The sequence below is a fragment of the Emericellopsis cladophorae genome (assembly GCF_022114955.1).
Source record: "Emericellopsis cladophorae strain MUM 19.33 chromosome Unknown NODE_24_length_302009_cov_114_244240, whole genome shotgun sequence".
Taxonomy (NCBI): domain Eukaryota; kingdom Fungi; phylum Ascomycota; class Sordariomycetes; order Hypocreales; family Bionectriaceae; genus Emericellopsis; species Emericellopsis cladophorae.
In genome coordinates, this window is record NW_026250949.1 from 111,166 (window position 1) to 128,972 (window position 17,807).

At 55.7% G+C, this 17,807-nt stretch overlaps 8 protein-coding genes across 8 annotated transcripts; 3 read left to right on the forward strand and 5 right to left on the reverse strand.

Moving 5' to 3' along the window:
• Nucleotides 1-1,572: 1,572 nt before the first annotated feature.
• Nucleotides 1,573-2,507, forward strand: J7T54_002510 (uncharacterized protein; the record flags this gene model as incomplete). The annotated part of the gene is made up of 2 exons (XM_051506666.1): nucleotides 1,573-2,389; nucleotides 2,437-2,507. The coding sequence occupies 2 exons, from the start codon at nucleotides 1,573-1,575 to the stop codon at nucleotides 2,505-2,507; spliced, it is 888 nt and encodes a 295-aa protein (XP_051362010.1).
• Nucleotides 2,508-3,786: 1,279 nt separating this feature from the next.
• On the reverse strand, nucleotides 3,787-6,856 carry J7T54_002511 (zinc metalloprotease-like protein; the record flags this gene model as incomplete). The annotated part of the gene is made up of 2 exons (XM_051506667.1): nucleotides 3,787-6,481; nucleotides 6,531-6,856. The coding sequence occupies 2 exons, from the start codon at nucleotides 6,854-6,856 to the stop codon at nucleotides 3,787-3,789; spliced, it is 3,021 nt and encodes a 1,006-aa protein (XP_051362011.1).
• A 781-nt stretch (nucleotides 6,857-7,637) lies between these two features.
• Nucleotides 7,638-8,810, reverse strand: J7T54_002512 (uncharacterized protein; the record flags this gene model as incomplete). Its single annotated transcript, XM_051506668.1, has 3 exons — nucleotides 7,638-8,219; nucleotides 8,270-8,578; nucleotides 8,628-8,810. 3 exons carry the CDS (start codon nucleotides 8,808-8,810, stop codon nucleotides 7,638-7,640), a joined length of 1,074 nt encoding a protein of 357 aa, XP_051362012.1.
• Nucleotides 8,811-8,905: 95 nt separating this feature from the next.
• Nucleotides 8,906-9,663, reverse strand: J7T54_002513 (branch point bridging protein (MSL5); the record flags this gene model as incomplete). Its single annotated transcript, XM_051506669.1, has 3 exons — nucleotides 8,906-8,982; nucleotides 9,044-9,261; nucleotides 9,308-9,663. 3 exons carry the CDS (start codon nucleotides 9,661-9,663, stop codon nucleotides 8,906-8,908), a joined length of 651 nt encoding a protein of 216 aa, XP_051362013.1.
• Nucleotides 9,664-10,326: 663 nt separating this feature from the next.
• J7T54_002514 (uncharacterized protein) lies at nucleotides 10,327-11,100 on the forward strand (the record flags this gene model as incomplete). The annotated part of the gene is made up of 1 exon (XM_051506670.1): nucleotides 10,327-11,100. One exon carries the CDS (start codon nucleotides 10,327-10,329, stop codon nucleotides 11,098-11,100), a length of 774 nt encoding a protein of 257 aa, XP_051362014.1.
• A 1,270-nt stretch (nucleotides 11,101-12,370) lies between these two features.
• Nucleotides 12,371-13,972, reverse strand: J7T54_002515 (Major Facilitator Superfamily; the record flags this gene model as incomplete). The annotated part of the gene is made up of 2 exons (XM_051506672.1): nucleotides 12,371-13,699; nucleotides 13,757-13,972. 2 exons carry the CDS (start codon nucleotides 13,970-13,972, stop codon nucleotides 12,371-12,373), a joined length of 1,545 nt encoding a protein of 514 aa, XP_051362015.1.
• A 731-nt stretch (nucleotides 13,973-14,703) lies between these two features.
• J7T54_002516 (uncharacterized protein) lies at nucleotides 14,704-15,801 on the forward strand (the record flags this gene model as incomplete). Its single annotated transcript, XM_051506673.1, has 1 exon — nucleotides 14,704-15,801. The coding sequence occupies one exon, from the start codon at nucleotides 14,704-14,706 to the stop codon at nucleotides 15,799-15,801; it is 1,098 nt and encodes a 365-aa protein (XP_051362016.1).
• A 103-nt stretch (nucleotides 15,802-15,904) lies between these two features.
• J7T54_002517 (Flavin monooxygenase-like protein) lies at nucleotides 15,905-17,690 on the reverse strand (the record flags this gene model as incomplete). The annotated part of the gene is made up of 2 exons (XM_051506674.1): nucleotides 15,905-17,553; nucleotides 17,645-17,690. The coding sequence occupies 2 exons, from the start codon at nucleotides 17,688-17,690 to the stop codon at nucleotides 15,905-15,907; spliced, it is 1,695 nt and encodes a 564-aa protein (XP_051362017.1).
• Nucleotides 17,691-17,807: the final 117 nt, after the last annotated feature.

The window sequence follows — 17,807 nt, forward strand, 5'->3', positions numbered from 1 at the left end:
TTGAGGGTGCAGACAGTGCGGCGGTGAGCTAGTACGGTACCAATAGTCGCTGTTAAAAGCTCCACACTTTGCACTGTGCGTCACACCCCTGGTTCCGCCTCGTGTACAGTGCACATCATGTTTTTCTAACAGGATGCATCGTCCATCCAGTGCTAGCGAAACCTCGTGGTTCTGCTCCGTGAGTTCTGGCAAGACTGGCTTTGCGTGGTCTCTGGCGCCATCACCGCTGAGGCCGGACTGAGACACTTTCGCCGTCACAAAACATCTGGGGAAGCATCGCATAGATCTCATTGAATAATACCATGAGGTTGCTCATTTATTAAGCATGGTGGTCTTGATGATGTGTGCACTATCATTGCAGCCTACCGCCTTATTAGCACGCTGTGGCGGTCTCACGCTCAGCAGCTGAACTTGGTTTCCGTTCTCCATGTCTTGACTCGCCCGTGTCTCCGACAGAAGACAAGGTCACATCCAGTCTTAAAGAGGGCGATTCAAATGAGCATCTAGCGACGCCCATTGCACACCAACTGGGCTCGCATTCTTCCCTTTGCTGTAATCGCATACTTCACATACCTTCCCTTTCCTGAATCGTACAATAGACTGAGCGTGGTGAGAGGACGTAAGCGGTGATTGAAGGAACGTTCTGCGACACGTTCGATCAGTGGGGTCGGCCGCCTCACGCACCCCAGATTGGCAAGGAACATCATTCTCATCACACTGGGAAGGATCCTCGGCAGCACCAGGCGCGTGTGACGGCTGGGGGCCGAAAAAACATGGGCTCTCCCTTCACGCCAGGTAGGTCTGGTCTGTAACTATCATCCCTTGCCTGGGCATGTGGAAATGTCCCAAGCTGGACTCACCTACGACTCAGAGCATGCAATATTACATGATTCCCATTAATCATGACTGATTTATCGATGAGTTCATCATCTGCAGACTGCCCCTCTCCGTGTCGGCGACGCCGTGCTGAACCCAGCGCGCAGCCACTGACAGTGGGACGCTCCTTGCGCCACACGCTGCCTCGCATTCCTCTTCAAAGCCTTGGCGGCCATGCATCGTCATCGCCAGCAATGCGGCTACAGCCTACCGCCGAAGAAACGTGTCGGTCCCGGTGTATAGAATGCGAGGAATCCATAGCTTATTCCATATCTTGAGCGCTGTGTATCCGTTATAGGGATAACGTTGCTGTCGGGGCATCCATTCCTATGTCTTCTGGACGTTCAATGTAAAGCTGTTTCAATCCTGAGCACACGTCCACACACAAAACTTCGCATCTGGCTGCCGATCAATTATTCAAAGGCTTCTCGGCAACAAGAGGGGAATTTATTCAATCAAAATATGCATGAAGCTTATGTCCGCCTAACTTACTTACGGGCTAATTTAAACTCTTGCAGTCGTAGAGTTTGTACCATGCATGAGCTAAACTCAATGCCCTGTGTGCAGGGTAACTCAATTTGCGCAGAGCGCCCAACGCAGGCACGGCCTTGTTGACCCTTGTCCGTGATCATTTGCGCACTGTCTTGGTTTGTAAACAAGACATCGACCGCTCGACCTAGGAAATTTCCTGTCACGATGCCAGCAGTAATATACCTAAGCCCTGCGAGCCCATCTTCAAAGTCTTTGATCTACTTCGTTACCGGTAATCCTGGCCTGATCAAATATTACGAGCCCTTCCTCACCTTGCTGTCCTCGCTCTGCAATGGCTCTCACGCAATATATGGGCGAGATTTACTCGGCTTCTCGCAAGAGGATACGACCCTTTACGACCTAGAAGGCCAGATCGAAGGCATCTACGCCGACATCCGCGCGCAGGTCAAGGCTGGCGGGTACGAGAATGTTCTTCTCATGGGCCATTCTGTCGGCACGTATATCGCTGTCGAAATCATGGCCCGCAGTCTGGCGCGAGCCGACCTAACAATACAGAACGCCATCTTGATCACGCCAACGTTGACATGGCTCGGCAAATCCTCCCGCGGAAAGCAACTTGATCGATTGACGACTTGGCCTGTTATCAGCAACAATGCATACCTCGTCGCCAAAGGATTCCTCTTCACCCTCCCCGACGTTTGCATAAGATGGGCGTTGGGTACAGTCATGGGATTCACACCCGCAGCAGCCGAAGTCACACGAACTTTCCTCCGATCGCCGCAAGGAGTACGTGAGGCGCTGCATCTCGGGGCATCCGAGATCCATACCATCAAAGAGGACGTCTGGGCCGATGAGGTCTTCCAAATAGCAGAGGCTGGGGGTGTCAAGAGGATATTCGCACTGTACGCTGAAGATGACCACTGGGTCGATGATGAAGTCAGGCAAGTGTTCGTGAAGCGCAGAGGGGACGACATGGAATGGATTTTGAAGAGCGTCAGACATGACTTCCCCACCACAGAAGGTAATCGTTACCGCCCATGCTGTGGCCTATTATACTGATGAGGACAGAATCTACGGTCAAGGTCGCCAGGATTGTTTCCGATTGGGTTTGGCAGACAAAGGGAGAGCAATCGCAGTAACGTCGAGTATGTGGGGGCTCACTCCGTGGGGAGCTGCTCTCCTCGACCCAATTTCATGAAAGGGCGTACGAATAACCTGTATCACTACACGAATGGCGCAGCACATAAGACGGAACGGAGCGCATGATACAAGGGACGAATCGCAGGGGACTGGCATCGCGATTCGGAGGAGTATCCTAGAACCTAGACTTCACAGGCATGGGCTTATGACGAAGAGGGTCGAAAAGAGGCCCTCATGTACGACATACCTAATAGACATTGACATGGGACCAGGCACATTCGCTACAGACCGTAGCTTCATCTCGTACTGTCTCCGGCTCCTGAACTATGTCCCCCCTGGACATGGCTGGCGAGAAGCACTACCACCCTTCGACTAGGAAAACGAGCTCGAGGACGCTTTCTCACGAGAAGGGCACGTCGCTTCCCAGAGAAGTTTCAGCATCGACTAGTCATCTGTGCACGTGTAGCGGGAACCTTGGCGTGTTCGACCGACGTTGCACATGACTTGACACTCCTCCCCTTTGCACGTCAATATCCTTACTGACTGACACAACCTAAGAAGACCTGAAACATCAAAGATAGCATTCATGTATTTCTTCGTATTTCTAATCCTGTTGGAAGCGGCAGCACGAGCGAACCTCTCCACGACAGTAGCCCTCACAACGACTATCTACGTAGACTGACTCTTTGACCCCCCCCTCAAACCCGACAGACGTCCCAGAAACATCCACATCCTCGGGAGAACACTGCTCGACCATCTCTTCATCCACAGTGTACTAATATGAAACAAAAAGCACTTTGACCCCTCCAAACATCAAGACAGAGTTCTCAACGTCGCCTTGCCACGTTTATTCGGATCTTCCATCCGTGGTCGAGACCACCTTGGTTTCCACCATTCCTCTCATCATCACGACCATCATCACCTCCGCGTACTCTACCGTCTATTGGGTTGATGCACCGACCATTGAAGCACAGCCCAGTGGGATCTTGGAGAGGCGAACGGTGGAGTAGGCTAAAGGTCAAGGTCAGATTCAGCGGCTTGAAAAAGGTCAGGCAAGCGAAGTGGTGGTCAGTCTGGGATTCCTTGCTGCGGCCGCGGCATTTTGTCTGTAAGGACACCAGCGTTTCCAAGAGGCGCCTTCTTGCATATGAGGACAGGGCTGTAGACTGGTTTGCATCAGAACCATGGCTGCAAATGGAACGCCTTCCGAACTATCAAAGAAATAGATAACGACACCGACAATGCACATGTTGTAAAGACAGCCTCGCCCCCTTGGGCTCACTCAATCGTATATCTTTTCTTCACTTCCACAAGCCCCACCTGGACCTTGGTCACGGCCGCCCAGGTGGGCATGAACTGTCGCAGTTCGTGCAACGCTGGAATAGTCGACGGCTGGTTGCCATCGCTCCACTTGCAGGTTACCGTGAGCTCAAGTCTGTCAGATCGCTTGCGTAGCTCATCAAGATCACCAAGGCTCGCAAAGCTCTGCATCTCTTCCACGGATGCGGCTTCTTGTGACTTTGTCTGCTTCTCAAGCTGTAACGTCACGTTCCACGCGCCATCCCATGTTCTCCGCCAGAGATCAACACCCATGAAACCCTCTTCAGGGACATGACCGAGTCGATTGTCATCCGAAGAGCCACCGGTCACGGAGAAACCGAAGATGGGCCGCGAGACGTCGATCACGCACATCCTCGATTCCAGCGCATCGATGCTGACAATGATAGATGAATTGTCCTTCGACTTGGGAATGTGGACGGAAATGAGCTCATCCACATCCTTACCCTCCACCAGCCTGGGTGGCAGGGCGGAGGCATCATACTCGCATTTGACCAAGCCGGCTCTCGCACCGGCTGTGCTGCACCCGACGTTCTGGTGGGCTGCTGAGGGAAGAGAGTCAATGATGGGCTTCACGAACTTCTCTAGGCCGGAAATGTGAGCCACATTGGTACCCTTGTCAAGGTCGATGACCTGCTCCCAGCCGAACTTGAAGCGGCTCTCGATAGAGAACGGAAAAGCCGTCAGGTTGTAGATGAGAGAGCCAATGAACACCAGTAGCAAGAACATGGGCACATGGTGGGTGACTCGGTGGATGAAAGGCGAAAGAGGAAGCAGCAGGAAGATGGTAAACACCGCGATCGTCAAGAGGGGCAGCATCAAGCTGCTACCGTCGGCGCCAGTCATACGCAGTGATGATGTCGAGAGCAGTGCTAGGTTCCCGAGAAGACTAACAGGCACGGGTGCCAGCAGAAACAGCTGGATGATCCACGTCCACTGCGGTAAATGCCCCGACCAGGACTGCTCGCGTTCGTAAGGCGCTTTGTACGGAATGGCTGAGCCAGACGCTGGCTGGGACTGAGATTGTCTGTACGTGCTCGCAAAGGTTGTCTGCTGACCTCTACCATTGCCGCCACCAACGAGAGGCGTCGTCTCACTGGGCTCTGCATCCCCTTCTTCAGGTTCATGCCGGTCGTTTTGGGGTCCAGCCTGGGTGCCCGGGCGGACCTCTTCGTGTTCTTCGGTCGTGGCGGCCTCCCCCGCTTGATTCGCATTGTGCAGCAATTCTGCAAAGTCGCGCTTTGCCGGGAGAGCAAACATCTCCAGCAGTGCAATCAACAACGCCGCAAAGATAGCTGATTGCTGAAAAGCTGTAGAGTAAAGTGAGCCAACCTTCCACCGATCCTCCGCCACCGTCGCAAGAACCTGTATGGCCCAGCCGATGATGAACAGCCAGATCAGAACGAAGCCGCGGTGCAGGGCACTGGGGCGCACGAAGCTGGATCCGCGCATGACCATCCACATGCTGAAGTAGAAGATGGACACGGTCATGGCCCACACCACATACGCGCTACTGTACACGATCAAGGGGTTGATCTTGGCGACCAGCAACACCGAAGCAATCGTCAGGGCTCCAGCGAATATCAGCGCCAAAGGAAACCGGGAGAACCCCTTCCACCCACCAAGGCGCACCGGATCGTCGTGCAGTTCCGAGTCAATTTTCACATCACGGGAGAAGAAGTAGTACTTGTCCTTGCGCTTCAGCAGGTAGGTGACGATCAGCAATACCAAAGGAGTCGCGACTAGTAACGTGATGGACCACGCAAAGAGTCCTCGAAGTGCCATGGTGACCCAAGCATCGCCGAACATGTCAAACCACACGCCTTGGGTTGGCTTGCCGTTTTGGACCTTCTGGCTGTCCCTATCGGAGCGTTCACCGCTGAAGACCGTGTTGGACTGGTGGGCAAGTTTCTCCGTCGAGGCCAAGGCCGCCGACAGCATGTGCCAAACGCTGTCGACAGAAGCATGCCGCGCGTCGTCTTGATCTGTATGATAGCGCGCTCGGGGTCCGTAGAAAGCAATGTCCATGCCACGTTGACCAAACGAATCATAAAAGACCTCATAGTCAGTTCCACTCTTGATGAGGCCGCGTCTGAACGCATCGGCAGCCACAACCGATCCAAACGGGTGGGGGCTGCCAGAGTATGCCTGGGCGACCTGGAGATCCGTCGCGCGGAAAAGAATCGCGCGACCGCCTGCACCCGCACCCTCTAGGTTGACAAAGGTGTGCACGAAGCCACGGAGAGGGCTCTGTCCGAACGCCGTAGCGCCCAGCAGTCCATCCTCTTCAGCGTCGTTGAACAGAAGCACGATACCATTCTTGGGCTGCCGTCCGCTTGATGTGAAGTAGGACAGAAGCTGCAGCATTGTCACACAGCCGATCCCGTCATCCGTAGCACCGAAACCGGTGGACACCGAATCGAAGTGGCAGTTGACGAGCACGCCACCCGGGTTTTGAGTGTCTCTGAAACTCGAGTCCGTTGTCCACCAGTCACCTTCGGCATCTTCAGTGCCGCGAATGTAAATGTAAAAGTTGCTGCCCTCAAAGTAGGTCCCATGCTGGGCTGAGTAGCGCCATTCCCCGTCGACGCGGGTGAAATTGGATATACGATCGTCGAAGAGGATCACCGCAGTGCTACTGTCCATTGTTAGCTGGATGTTGGGGAGTTCAGGATGGCTCATACCCATTGGCTGCAGTTCCCGAGCTCGGAAGCGACTCCCTCCTGTAGTGAACATCGTTCCGCTTCAGAATCGCCTTTGACCGGTCGATGATGTACTTGCGCACGCGGTCGTTATCGCGGCTGTTGTACGGATGGTAGTTCGTAGTAATGGTCTGCAAATCAAGCCAGGCTTCGGTCAAGTTCAGGCCCTGACGCAGCGAGCGGTCGTGTGGCGCTGGAGGGACTGACTCATGGACCCAGATGAGCGAAATGGCGATGGCTAGGTAGACGACTGTGGTCCAAAACGTCACCTGGCCTGGCCGAAACGCAAAAGGGTTCGACAGCTTCATGGCAGCAGTAGCCGACGTCCTCAGTGAACAAGATCTATGCTTGCATGCCTGGAAACCCGAGAGCTAAGGATACTGCGCTCTAGAGAGATATAGTTGTTGAAGCTTGCTCGAGGGAAGTTGGGGGCGAGGCTGGTGAATGTGGTAATGGCCGGACTCGGAATTCGAATCGGAGTTGGGGGAGGTTGGAGAAGACCGGTGCTATGAGCACACACGGAGCGCTATGACGATCAAGCGAAACCACAAATCATGCAGCTCTGAACTGTGATGGGCAGACAACTGATGCCACTACGTTTCGAAGTCGTCGGTGGGAGGAGCAACGTCAAGGGAAGATGGGGAGAAACAATGATGTTGGAGATCCGGCTCAAGACAGACGTCACATGGGGAAGTGGCGCCTCGCGTAGCTGCATGTTCCACATGCATTCAGCGGGCACATGATAGCGCGCAGCAGGTGCGGGGCATCGTCTGCACTCTACTCCGTACTTGGACAAGACAAGACATTACAGCACGCGAAGCAGCACCATGAATTAGCAACAATATTTGAATTAACCTAGGTTAGCAACGTCTCTTCAGACCGCTGCATTTTACAAGGCATCTGTTATTAAGGCAGTCTGGGTGTGGAGTGTCGATCGACCTAGGTTACATGGTTTTGTACCTGCTAGGAAGTGTCCTTCCTCTGTCCGATGTTAAAATTGCGCAATAGCAATGTCAGCAGCTCGTGAGAACAGTTAGAACCCAAAGAATATCGAGGTCAGTCGTAGCTGTGTCAATCTTAAGGCGGGACCTAGTAAGCTGGTGGCGGTGGAGGAGGCTGCTCGCCAGGAGGAGGCGGTGGTGGATGATCCCCAGGGGGAGGGGGAGGGGCCTCGCCACTGGGTGGCGGGGGAGGAGCCTGTCCAGAGTACTGCTGAATGAGCGCATTGATGCCGTTGCTGTCAAGACCAGGAGGTGCTGCAAGGCCTGGAGGTGCGCCCATACCGGGGGCGGCGGCAGCAGCAGCGCCGTAGTAGGCTGCGTAAGCATCGTATGCGCCCTGCCCAGTGCCGGGAGCTTGCTGTTGTTGCTGCCATGGCGCGGCGCCGCCGGCCTGTCCGTAGCCCTGCTGGTTATAGTAGTCATTGCTGCCACCGTAATTGTTGCTGCTGTTATCGTAGTTGTCACGACCACCGCGGTCACGGGCCCAAGGAGCAGCGCCGCCAGAAGGCTGACCGCCCGCATCGTCGCCACGAGAGCGCCATGGGGCGGCACCACCGGTAGGTCCACGCTGCCACGGTTTCGCGTTTTCGCCGCCGCCGCCGTTGTAAGCGCCAGGGCCGGCTTCGATCTGTGCGGGGGCAGGGCCGCCGCCGAGTTCCTGCATGAGTTGCTACGGGACTGTTAGTCTTGCCTCGAAGCCTGGGGGAGTGTGATACGTACCTCCATTTCACGGTCAACAGCATCGCCTCCGCCGACTCTACCAGCGGGACGAGGCCCATCGTTGCGCCAGTTGGCACCCCTCTGCCTGTCGGGACAATCGCGGGCAAAGTGACCAGCGTTTCCACAGACACGGCAGATGACGCTCGCAGTGAAGTTCTGGCGCTCAGGACAGTCGTACTTGCGGTGACCAATCTTACCACAGTTCTGGCAAGCCTGGTTCTCGTCGTCACGGAGGGTACCGTTGAGGGCGGCAAGCTCGCGCAACTGTTTGCGCTTGAGCTCGTTCTGCCCTTCTGGAATCGACGCAGCCTGGGAGATGTTAGCCTTGTTCAACACGCCAAGCACCAGTAAGACTTACGGTCTCAATGACATTGTGAATCAGCTGCTTCGCCTTGTTAATCTTGTCCTCCGTTTCGGCCATAACCAGACAGTGCAGGTCTTCTTCCTGATTAGAGGAGTGCGCTGCATCAGACCGGCCCTTTCCTTCCTTGACGGAGCCCTTGCCACGGATGGCAATCTTGGCGCCGGAATCGTTCTCCATCTTTTTCAGCGTGTTTCCACGAGGGCCAATAAGTAGACCAACTTGAAGGCGCTATGTGTTAGTATCAATTATTTATTTATTTTTTGTTAGAAGGGTTAGACGGTGGTTAGGAAATCTTTGCTCTCGCCCGAGGATTTCTTCTGCAAATCACGCTCGGCACACCACCAGAGAACTAGAACAGGGGAAGGGCAAGACAGGGTTAGAGTTGAGATGGTTAGGGTTAGCAATCATACTGAAGTTGATCTCCGGATAATCGTTGACCGGGACGTAGACCTTTTCCTGTGTCTTGGTGGGACGACGGTAGTCTTGAGGCGGATGGTAGTTGGGGATGGTTTTCATGGCGCGTTCGATGAGCTTGTGGCGTTCATCCTCGAGCTTTTTGCGGTAGCGGAACTCGCGGGTGTTGACACGACGACCATGGTTGTCGTACTGAGGAGGTGGCGAAGGAGACCTTGTACTGTTAGTGTGACGCTTCATAGCCTGATGGACCAACATACCTGTCACCATCTGCAGGCACGACGTCGTCGATGCGCAGCTTCTGGCTGATTTCCTCGATGCGCAGGTGCAGCGCGTAGGCGTCGAGCTGCTCAGCAGTCATGCTCCCCATGATCGCAGTCGTCAGACCCATGAGGCCGGCGGCCTTGTTCTCGGATTGGTCGCCCCATCTGTTGCGCTTCTTGCGGCGACGGGGGCCGTCAGCCTCGCCACGAGGTTCAGGGTCACGTCCGCGCTTCAGATCGCGGTCGGGCGTGCCGCTGCTGGCCATGTCATCGCCATCGTCGCCTCCAAAGCGGCGTCGGTTGCCGAGAGGGATGTTGTTCGAGCCGGTGATGCCTTGGCTGCGCCACGACATGATGTGTGATTGGATGTGGATGGTGTTGCTAGATGAGAAATCCAGCGCGAGTGGGATTTCGGGATGGCGATAAGGTAAGGTGTACGGATAGCTAGCGCAGGGTCCGCGGCCGAACCTTAGTCCGCTCCGCCCGAGAGGATCAGTCCGAGGCTAGAGCTCCACTTACCCGGGACCACAACCACGTGCGTCGACGAGAAAGCCTCAGTAGTTGTGATAGTAAATTCAGAGCTGCGAATCAGGAAAAAAATAACTTAAGTACTCTAGCTGCTCAATAGAGACGCGTACGAGTAGAATACGTCACACCGCATCGGATACCCCTAATCAAAAGGTTGAGGAAGACAAACGTTCGAGTTGCGCCATGCATACGCGTGAGTGCTCTCATTTCACAAGCTTTACCTTACAGTTTACACCACATTCTCGCGACAAACTACATTTTCGTCGGCAGTACGCATGTCGAGGTGTGTTGGGTGGCGCACTGGCGGAGGAGAGATTTTGCTGTTGTTGAATGTACACGTCAGGTACGTAGCTCACTCCATCGCTGTCATGAATATCCGATTAGGCCCTAACCCCTCTAACCAAGTACTGTGCTGTACCTGACAGATGTAAGATTCGCATCCGTTCATATTTCCATGACGAACATGGATCATCTCCCCATGAACCATAATGCAATCCTTACTTAGTGTCCGCCCCACATGGGTCAAGTTCGCGTTGGCTCTTCCTGTCGCACTTCCAACTATCTACTTGGCGTACCTCTCATGGCATATCTCGCGCCATACTTCATCGACAAAAGGCCGTCGCCTCCCCTCACGCACTCGCGACACGTCGGCGAACGCCCTGCCCTGGACGCCGGCCAGCTTACCTGAACGAGTGCGTGCGGAGGATGCGGGCTGGGTATTGGCATATGAGCGCGTCGTGTCCCTTCCTGTGCCTGTCTCTAGCCTGGCCATCCCGGCCACGATAGTTGCGGATGAGGAAGAGACTCCGTCGCCGTTGATGAGGGCGTACGCCGTGGGTGCTCAAGTCGCTTTCGGCTCGACGCCGCAGGCTTACTTGATGCGCAACGTCATAGACGAGCCCCGCCTCCGACGCACCTTTGACAAAGATTGGATACGCACTCTTGCTTTCCGCAATGGTGATATAGTCAACGGCGTCTACAAAGTGGCGTATCGCGGCAGGGGAAGCACCTCACGCTCTGAGCGAGTCGAGATAGTCATTGAGGCCCCTCTGTCGTTCAATGGATCTGTGCCCCACGGTTTGATCCTCGCCGAGGTACAAGTTGATGACAATGGTGATCATGTGTTGTTTGTGAACGAGACGTGGATGTGGAGACGGAATGACGAGAAATCAACACTCATTGAGGGTTCATTTGGCGGGTGGTTTCATTCACTGCTCGCTGGCTGGCTTGTCATGAAGGGTATCCGGAATGTCAAGGGCTGATATGGAAGGGCAGCCCTGTACTGCCTCCAGTCTGACGGGTTCACGTGTAGCATACTGCAAAGAAAGACCCAGTTAATCCTCTGTCCTCACGTGGATTCGAAGCTCTACTAACACGGTAGATCATACAGCATGGTCGTCTCGGTTTCGAGACCCCCGGATTCTGCCCTCTTGACAAAGTCTGGCCCCAGAACGCCTGGAGTCAGACTACCACCCTGGATAAAGGTGCCGCCACCGACGTGAGAGCTAATGGATCTGTCAGCCTATGTGTATGGAAGCAGCCGGTGACGGGACAATGGTAAGCTCACCGGAGTCGTTTACAAGGAGGGTCATTCTGCCCATTTGAGCCGCCCACGTATTAGAGATCATCCGATGCGCGTGAATGAGCCATGCGAATGATCGTGTCAGTTTTTGTGTCATGCGTACGTAAAGTTTGCCCTTGATAGCGTGTACCTATACCGACCCCGTTCTCTTCTGCCTGCTTGTGATACTTGTGAATCCAATTTTGGAGCAAGACTGGCACCGGGGCACTGTCAAGCTGCTGTTAGACGACTCTCATCAATCCATAGGACCAAGAGCAAGAAGGGCGACGAACCAGTCCACATAGTCTATGCCTTGCTGGGCACACGCCTGCACTACAGACTCTCCATCTTCGTAGTCGACCACGACGCTGATACATACTTCAGGCTTGGTAATCGCCGCGCGGAGGGTCGTGGGATCATTCGGGATAACGACATCTAATGTTGTTGGGCTCCAAGTTAGTATGCGTCCGATTTGACGGATGCTACCTCAGTTTAGGACTGGGATAGATGCTCACATGGCTGCAATATGTCCGGATAGGCCAATTTGAGCTTGGCCACGAACGTGGAAAGACGCTCCTACAAGCGCCCTGCGATCGTCACTCGAGGTTCGTGGGCAGTTTGGCTGCAATGTGCTCGCAGACCATTGGGCCCGTGAACCCCGCCGCTCCCAGCACGATGATACCATAGCGACAGGAGGCCTTGTATGATAAGGCGAGAGAGGTACGGTCACTACCATAAAAACCAAAACTGTCAAGTATCTTCCTATGCGTGACTGGCTTGTACACATTAGTCGACGGCAAGGTGATGGCGGACCTTTCGCGCAGTTGGCTGCCTTTGCTGGCGGAGTTTGTTCAATGTTGATCTCAGGGGTAGTTGGGGGAGGGGTTTCCATCATGTACCATGTTTATGCCCTGCAGCATTGTCGTCTCTCTCGTATTCATTAGCCACCCCTTTTTCGACCCCAGGCCCATCTAATACCTGTAGCGAAAGCCGACCGTCTTCCAGTCCGTCACGTCTTCGTAATCCTCTGGCCTTAGCTGCACCTCCTCGACCACCTGCTGGACGTTCCTCACATCTTCTCCGATAACTTTGCCGTCACCCACCGCCCCCGCCGCCCCCGCGCTACCAACAAAGCCCTCCACGGCCGCGCGCTTCTTGTTCAGCCAGATCAGGTAGCTGCGGAGTGTCAGGGCAATGACGATGACGAGTGCATAGCAGATCATAATGGTCCGAAAGGCCGTCTGGTAGGTGGGCGCCTCGTACTGGCGGAAGAGGTGCGGTCCGGCAATGTTGCCCGTGCAGTACATGATGAAGATCATGGCAGTCATGGTCATCTTCTTGGTGACGCCGCGGTAGTTGGCCTGCACGAGGGACATGTTGAGGGGCATGGCCGCGGGACCGGGGGCGAGGAGGAAGTAGGCGAAGAGCTGGACGCCGTGGGGGATGTGGTCTCTGTTGTAGATCATCGCGGCGCCCGTGACGCAGGGGAGCACAACGGCGATGATGAGCAGCGTGTTGGCCTTTCGGAAGCGTCCGGCGAGCCAGCCGGTGCCGGCGATGATGCTTGCCGCCAGGAGGGAGTAGGGGATGTTGATGAGGGTGCTCTGCAGCGAAGTGAATCCGAACGACTTGACGACAATATTGCTGAACGACTGCGACCCACCGTTGGGGATCTGCGAGAGCAACTCGATGCTGAGGATGAGGTAGGTCTTGGGGTCCATGAAACACTCCTTCACCTGCTTGAGCCTCCACTTGCTGTTCTCCGTGATGCCCGTGCCGGCGACGACGACGCGATCAGACGCGAACTGGCGCTCCTCCTCATTGAGGAAACGGGCCTTGGTGATGGAGTCGGGCAGCCAGATGAAGATGGGGATGGACCAGAGGAATGTGCCGACACCGAGGATGATGTACATCCACCGCCAGGGCCCGACATGGTCGTCAATGTGGCCCACGCCATAGGCCAACAGGCTGGAGAGCAGTCCACCCACCGAGTTGCCCGCGAACCAGATGCCCAGACGGAAGGGCATCTCGTCACGCGTGTACCAGGTCGACGTCAGGAACATGAAGGCTGGCGTGATGGTGGCCTCTGCGACACCGAGCATGAAGCGCACAGTCACGAGTCCCGCAAAGTTGGTGCAAGCCGCCGTCATGGCCACAGCCACACCCCAAAAGACCGTGTTGCCCGCGAGGTACTTGGCGGTAGGCAGACGAGCGATCAGGATCGTGGTGGGATACTCCCAGATGAGGTAGCCAAAGTAAAAGGCGCTTCCAAGCCAGCTATACTGCTGCCCTTGCAGGTTCTGCGACGGTCAGCATCAATTCGCCTGGTGCGGAGCCAACGAGTGTCTTCGACTTACATTGTCGTCGCGCAGGCCAAACACGGCAGCGCTGGACAGGATGACCTTGTCCATAAAGTTGAACATGTATGTGACGAACAGCAGTGGGATGATTGTGCGATCAATCTTCCTCAGCACACGCTTCGCCATGTCCGGTGTCGATGGCTCGACGACGGGCGAGGCCATCGGCTCCGTGGTGATGGGGCCATCATCGACGGTCGCTAGTTGACTGCCCATCTTGACGACGAAGTTCTTTGGTCCCGGATGTTTGAAGAGAAGCCCTTCTGAGTCGATGGAGGTTGCGAAAACCAGGTCCCTCAAGAGGGGACCATCATCTTAAATAGTCAACGATCACCACGCCGCATGCCCTCTCTCCAGCAGCCTTATCTGCTGCAGTTCTGCCCCATGTTGCCGACTTCGGCTGCAATGGCAATATCAGAGCCTCAGCGCCCGCACACCGACATACTGGGTCAAAGGAGCGGCGAACCATGTGCTGATGTGGATGTGAAGCGGAGGCATTGATACGAGAGTTGTGGAGAGATGGTGCGAGTTGCGATGACTGAGGACTGAGGTTGTCGTCAGTCGGCACAGTCCGCTTTTATTTGACACTGTACGATGCTCCAGGATTACCGCGGTTGAGACAGTGCGACGGATACTTGGTCTGGGGACGATTGCCGACGAGCCCACCTGACAGGACCCTTTGCATGTCGACAACCGGCTTTGCCAGTGCGCAATTGGCTGGATCTTGAAAACGCGTGTTGTGTTGCGATCCTTCAAGCCTTATCGACGCGGGCCTTGGCTATTTGCAAGTACGGATTGCGCCGGTCCGTGGTCTCAGTCAGGAGATGCTGACTGACTTCGTTTTGGCCAACGTCCATGTCGATGTCTTTCATGGGGTATACAGCCTTCGTGGAATTGCCAAAGCCAGAAGAAACGTCCTAGGCGAATATTCATAACTGGTACCCAAGATGGACGGCCTTGAGATCAGCCCCTTCATCCAGTCCCTCCCCAAGGTCGAGATCCATGTCCACATTGAGGGCACGCTTCGCCCCGCCATCCGATGGGCCCTCGCTCAACGTAACAAGATACCAGTTGTCACAAAGGGCGTCACATACCACACATATGAAGAGCTCCTCGAGTCCTACAAGGTCATATACAACCATCGCCCCGAGCAAGGTGGGAGGAAGGACGTGCCTACCTTCCTGGAGGCGTACTTTGCTGGGTGCGATGTATTGAGGACAGAGGACGACTTTTACGACATGTCCATGGACTACCTCAAGAGATGCTCCGAGATGAACGTCAGATGGGCGGAGCCATTCTTCGATATCCAAGCGCATACGAGACGGGGCATCCCCTTTGAGCACGTGCTGAACGGGTATCTTCGCGCCCAGCAAAATGGCGAGAAGGAGTACGGCGTCAAGAGCAAATGGATCTTCTGCCTTCTCAGAGACGAGCCAGTGGAGGAGGGTGCAAAGGCATATGACCAAGCACTCCCGTGGGCCGACACGCCAAACGGCAAAGGGCTGTTTCACGCCGTGGGACTGGCGAGCAATGCCTATAAGCGACCACCCGTGCTGTTCAAGCAATGCTTCGAGAGAGCCAAGCGTGATGGCTTGCACATCACGACACACTGTGACTTTGGACAAACAGACACCCACGAGCACATTCGCCAGGCCATCTTCGACATTGGTATCGAGAGGATCGACCACGGACTCGATGCGCTCGACGACGACAAGCTCATCCAGGGCCTGGTGGACAGCAATATTGGCCTAACTCTGTGCCCCCACGCGTACCACCGACGGACAAAGACAGAGGTGCTGTTCCCCAAGCTGCGCCAGCTGCTGGGAAAGGGCGTCATGTTCTGTATCAACAGCGACGACCCCGTTTACATGCACGACGTGTGGGTGGACGGCAACATGGAGAAGGCGTACCACTATGGGGATCTGACCAAGGGGGAAATGGTGGGACTGGTGCGCAATGCTGTGCACATGTGCTGGGCCGATCAAACAGTCAAGGACACGATACTGGAGGGGCTTCAGGATATTGGCACTGGCGAGGACCTTTAGCGAGGACAATATCTAGCCAGTCCGAACGAAGCCTATATGGGAATCAAACATGAAAACATGGCCATCAACACCGACGACACACTGCTCAACCGCCTCCCGTCACTCATTTCTTCTTCAACGGCTCGTCATGCATGTGCTTCCACTCCTCCACAAGCCCCCGAAAGTCCCTCGGCAGATACGGACTCGTCAGCTCGCGCCACCAGCTCCCCTTACGATGACTGTTCAATCCCAAGTCACGTAGCAGCATGTCAACATACGGCAGCCCCTCAAAGACAAAATCAGGTAGATTCGCGCCATAGCCACAGGGGAAGCGCCACTTGCCCCACTGTGTATGCAGCATGATCTCCTCCGTGATCTCCGCCTGCGTCGTGGGCGCCCGGTCCAGTTGGTTGGCGAGGTACGCCGCGATCCAGTGGCCCTGGATAGTGGCGCACGTCGACGTGCTGACGGTCGAGACGGCGCCCGAAAACGCAATGTTCCTCTTGAACACGTGGCCGGACGGTACCATGAAGCGGTAGTAGCGCAGTGGTTCGCCCGCCTTGGGGGTGAATTTGAGGGTGGGCTGGTCGGCGAGGCGGGGGAATTGGGTGAGGACGTCCTTGTCGGCCTTGTCGTTGAGGGCGCGGAGCTGGCCGGGCGTGCAGTCGAGTCCAAAGCTGTTGTCCTTGAGCCCCTGGAACTGGATGGTGGACTCCTTTTTCCAGCCCGTCGAGCAGACCATGGCGTCTGCCGCGAGGCGCGTGCCGTCGGCCAGAACGACCGTCTTGGGCTCGATATGGTCAATCTGGCCCACATGGACCTTGACCTGGCCCGACCGGACCAGATCCCAGAGCGAAGTGTTGTAGTTGTGGATGCTCAGCCCGCTGCCGATCCAAAAGGCCGAGTTCCAGGGCTTCAGCTTTTTCATCTCGGGGTGCTCGTCGTAGCCGACGGCGGTGGTGACATCGTCGCCCAGCGTCTTCCAGAAAAAATCGGTGATCCAGCGTCCGATCCTTGTGCCGTGCAGCAGCCTCCTTATACGGGGGAAGCCATCCTCGCCGCCCCAGGGGCAAGGTGCGAACCAGGTCATCCACCGGATCAGGAGCAGCTGGTCCAATCGCTTCTTGAAGGGTGTCACCTTTGGGGGTGTGATCCAGACGGGGCCGTGTCCGTTGTCGCGAACGACGAGATGCACTGTCGAACCGTCCATGGCCATGGCGTACGCGACGTCGTAGGCTGACTTGGCACCACCCACGACGACTGTGTTTTGGGCGCCCTTGAGCTCATCGGCTCGGGCGCAAAAGTCCTTTGCGTGGAACAGGGGCGCGTCAAACGTATCTGCGCCCTTGTACTCCGGCATGTTGGGCGTGCTGGTCAAGCCAGTGGCCAGGATGATCTTGGCAGCGCGGTACGTCTTTGTGCCCTTAGGGGCGGAGATGCTGATGCTCCAGGCCTCGTCGTCTGTCGGCTCCACGACATTGACCTTTGTATGGAACTGTACCTTGTCGAAGAGGTCAAACGCCTTGGCAAAGTCCGTGAGATATGTGTGCAGGACGGTGCCGGGGATGTGCTGGTCCTTGGCCACGCCATAGGCGTCCGTCATGGGGAAGTCTGGATACTCGTAGGTGCCGCGCATGTTGTTCGACTTGAGGCCTGGGTAGAGGCGGTTGGCCGACCAGGTACCGCCGCAGGACTCGGCCGACTCGAGTATGGCCATTGTCGAGGTGGGCATCATCTGGGAGGCAGCCTTGGCCGCCGCGAGGCCATACCAGCCTAAGAGGGTCAGCACTGATGTCCAGAAGAGAAGTTCAAGTCCAGAGGGAGTGCCATTGGAGCATTGGATTGCGCAGTGAGAGAGACGTACCAGCGCCAACGACGACAATGTCATATGAGCTGTCGAACTTGCTCATTGTGAGTGCTAGACTTGGTCGCTCTAGAGGAGATGTTGGTCAGCCCAGCGAGTTCGCGAGCAATATCACAGCTGACTTGTGAAGCAGCCAGCAGCAAGCCCGGGTCATATCTATCGA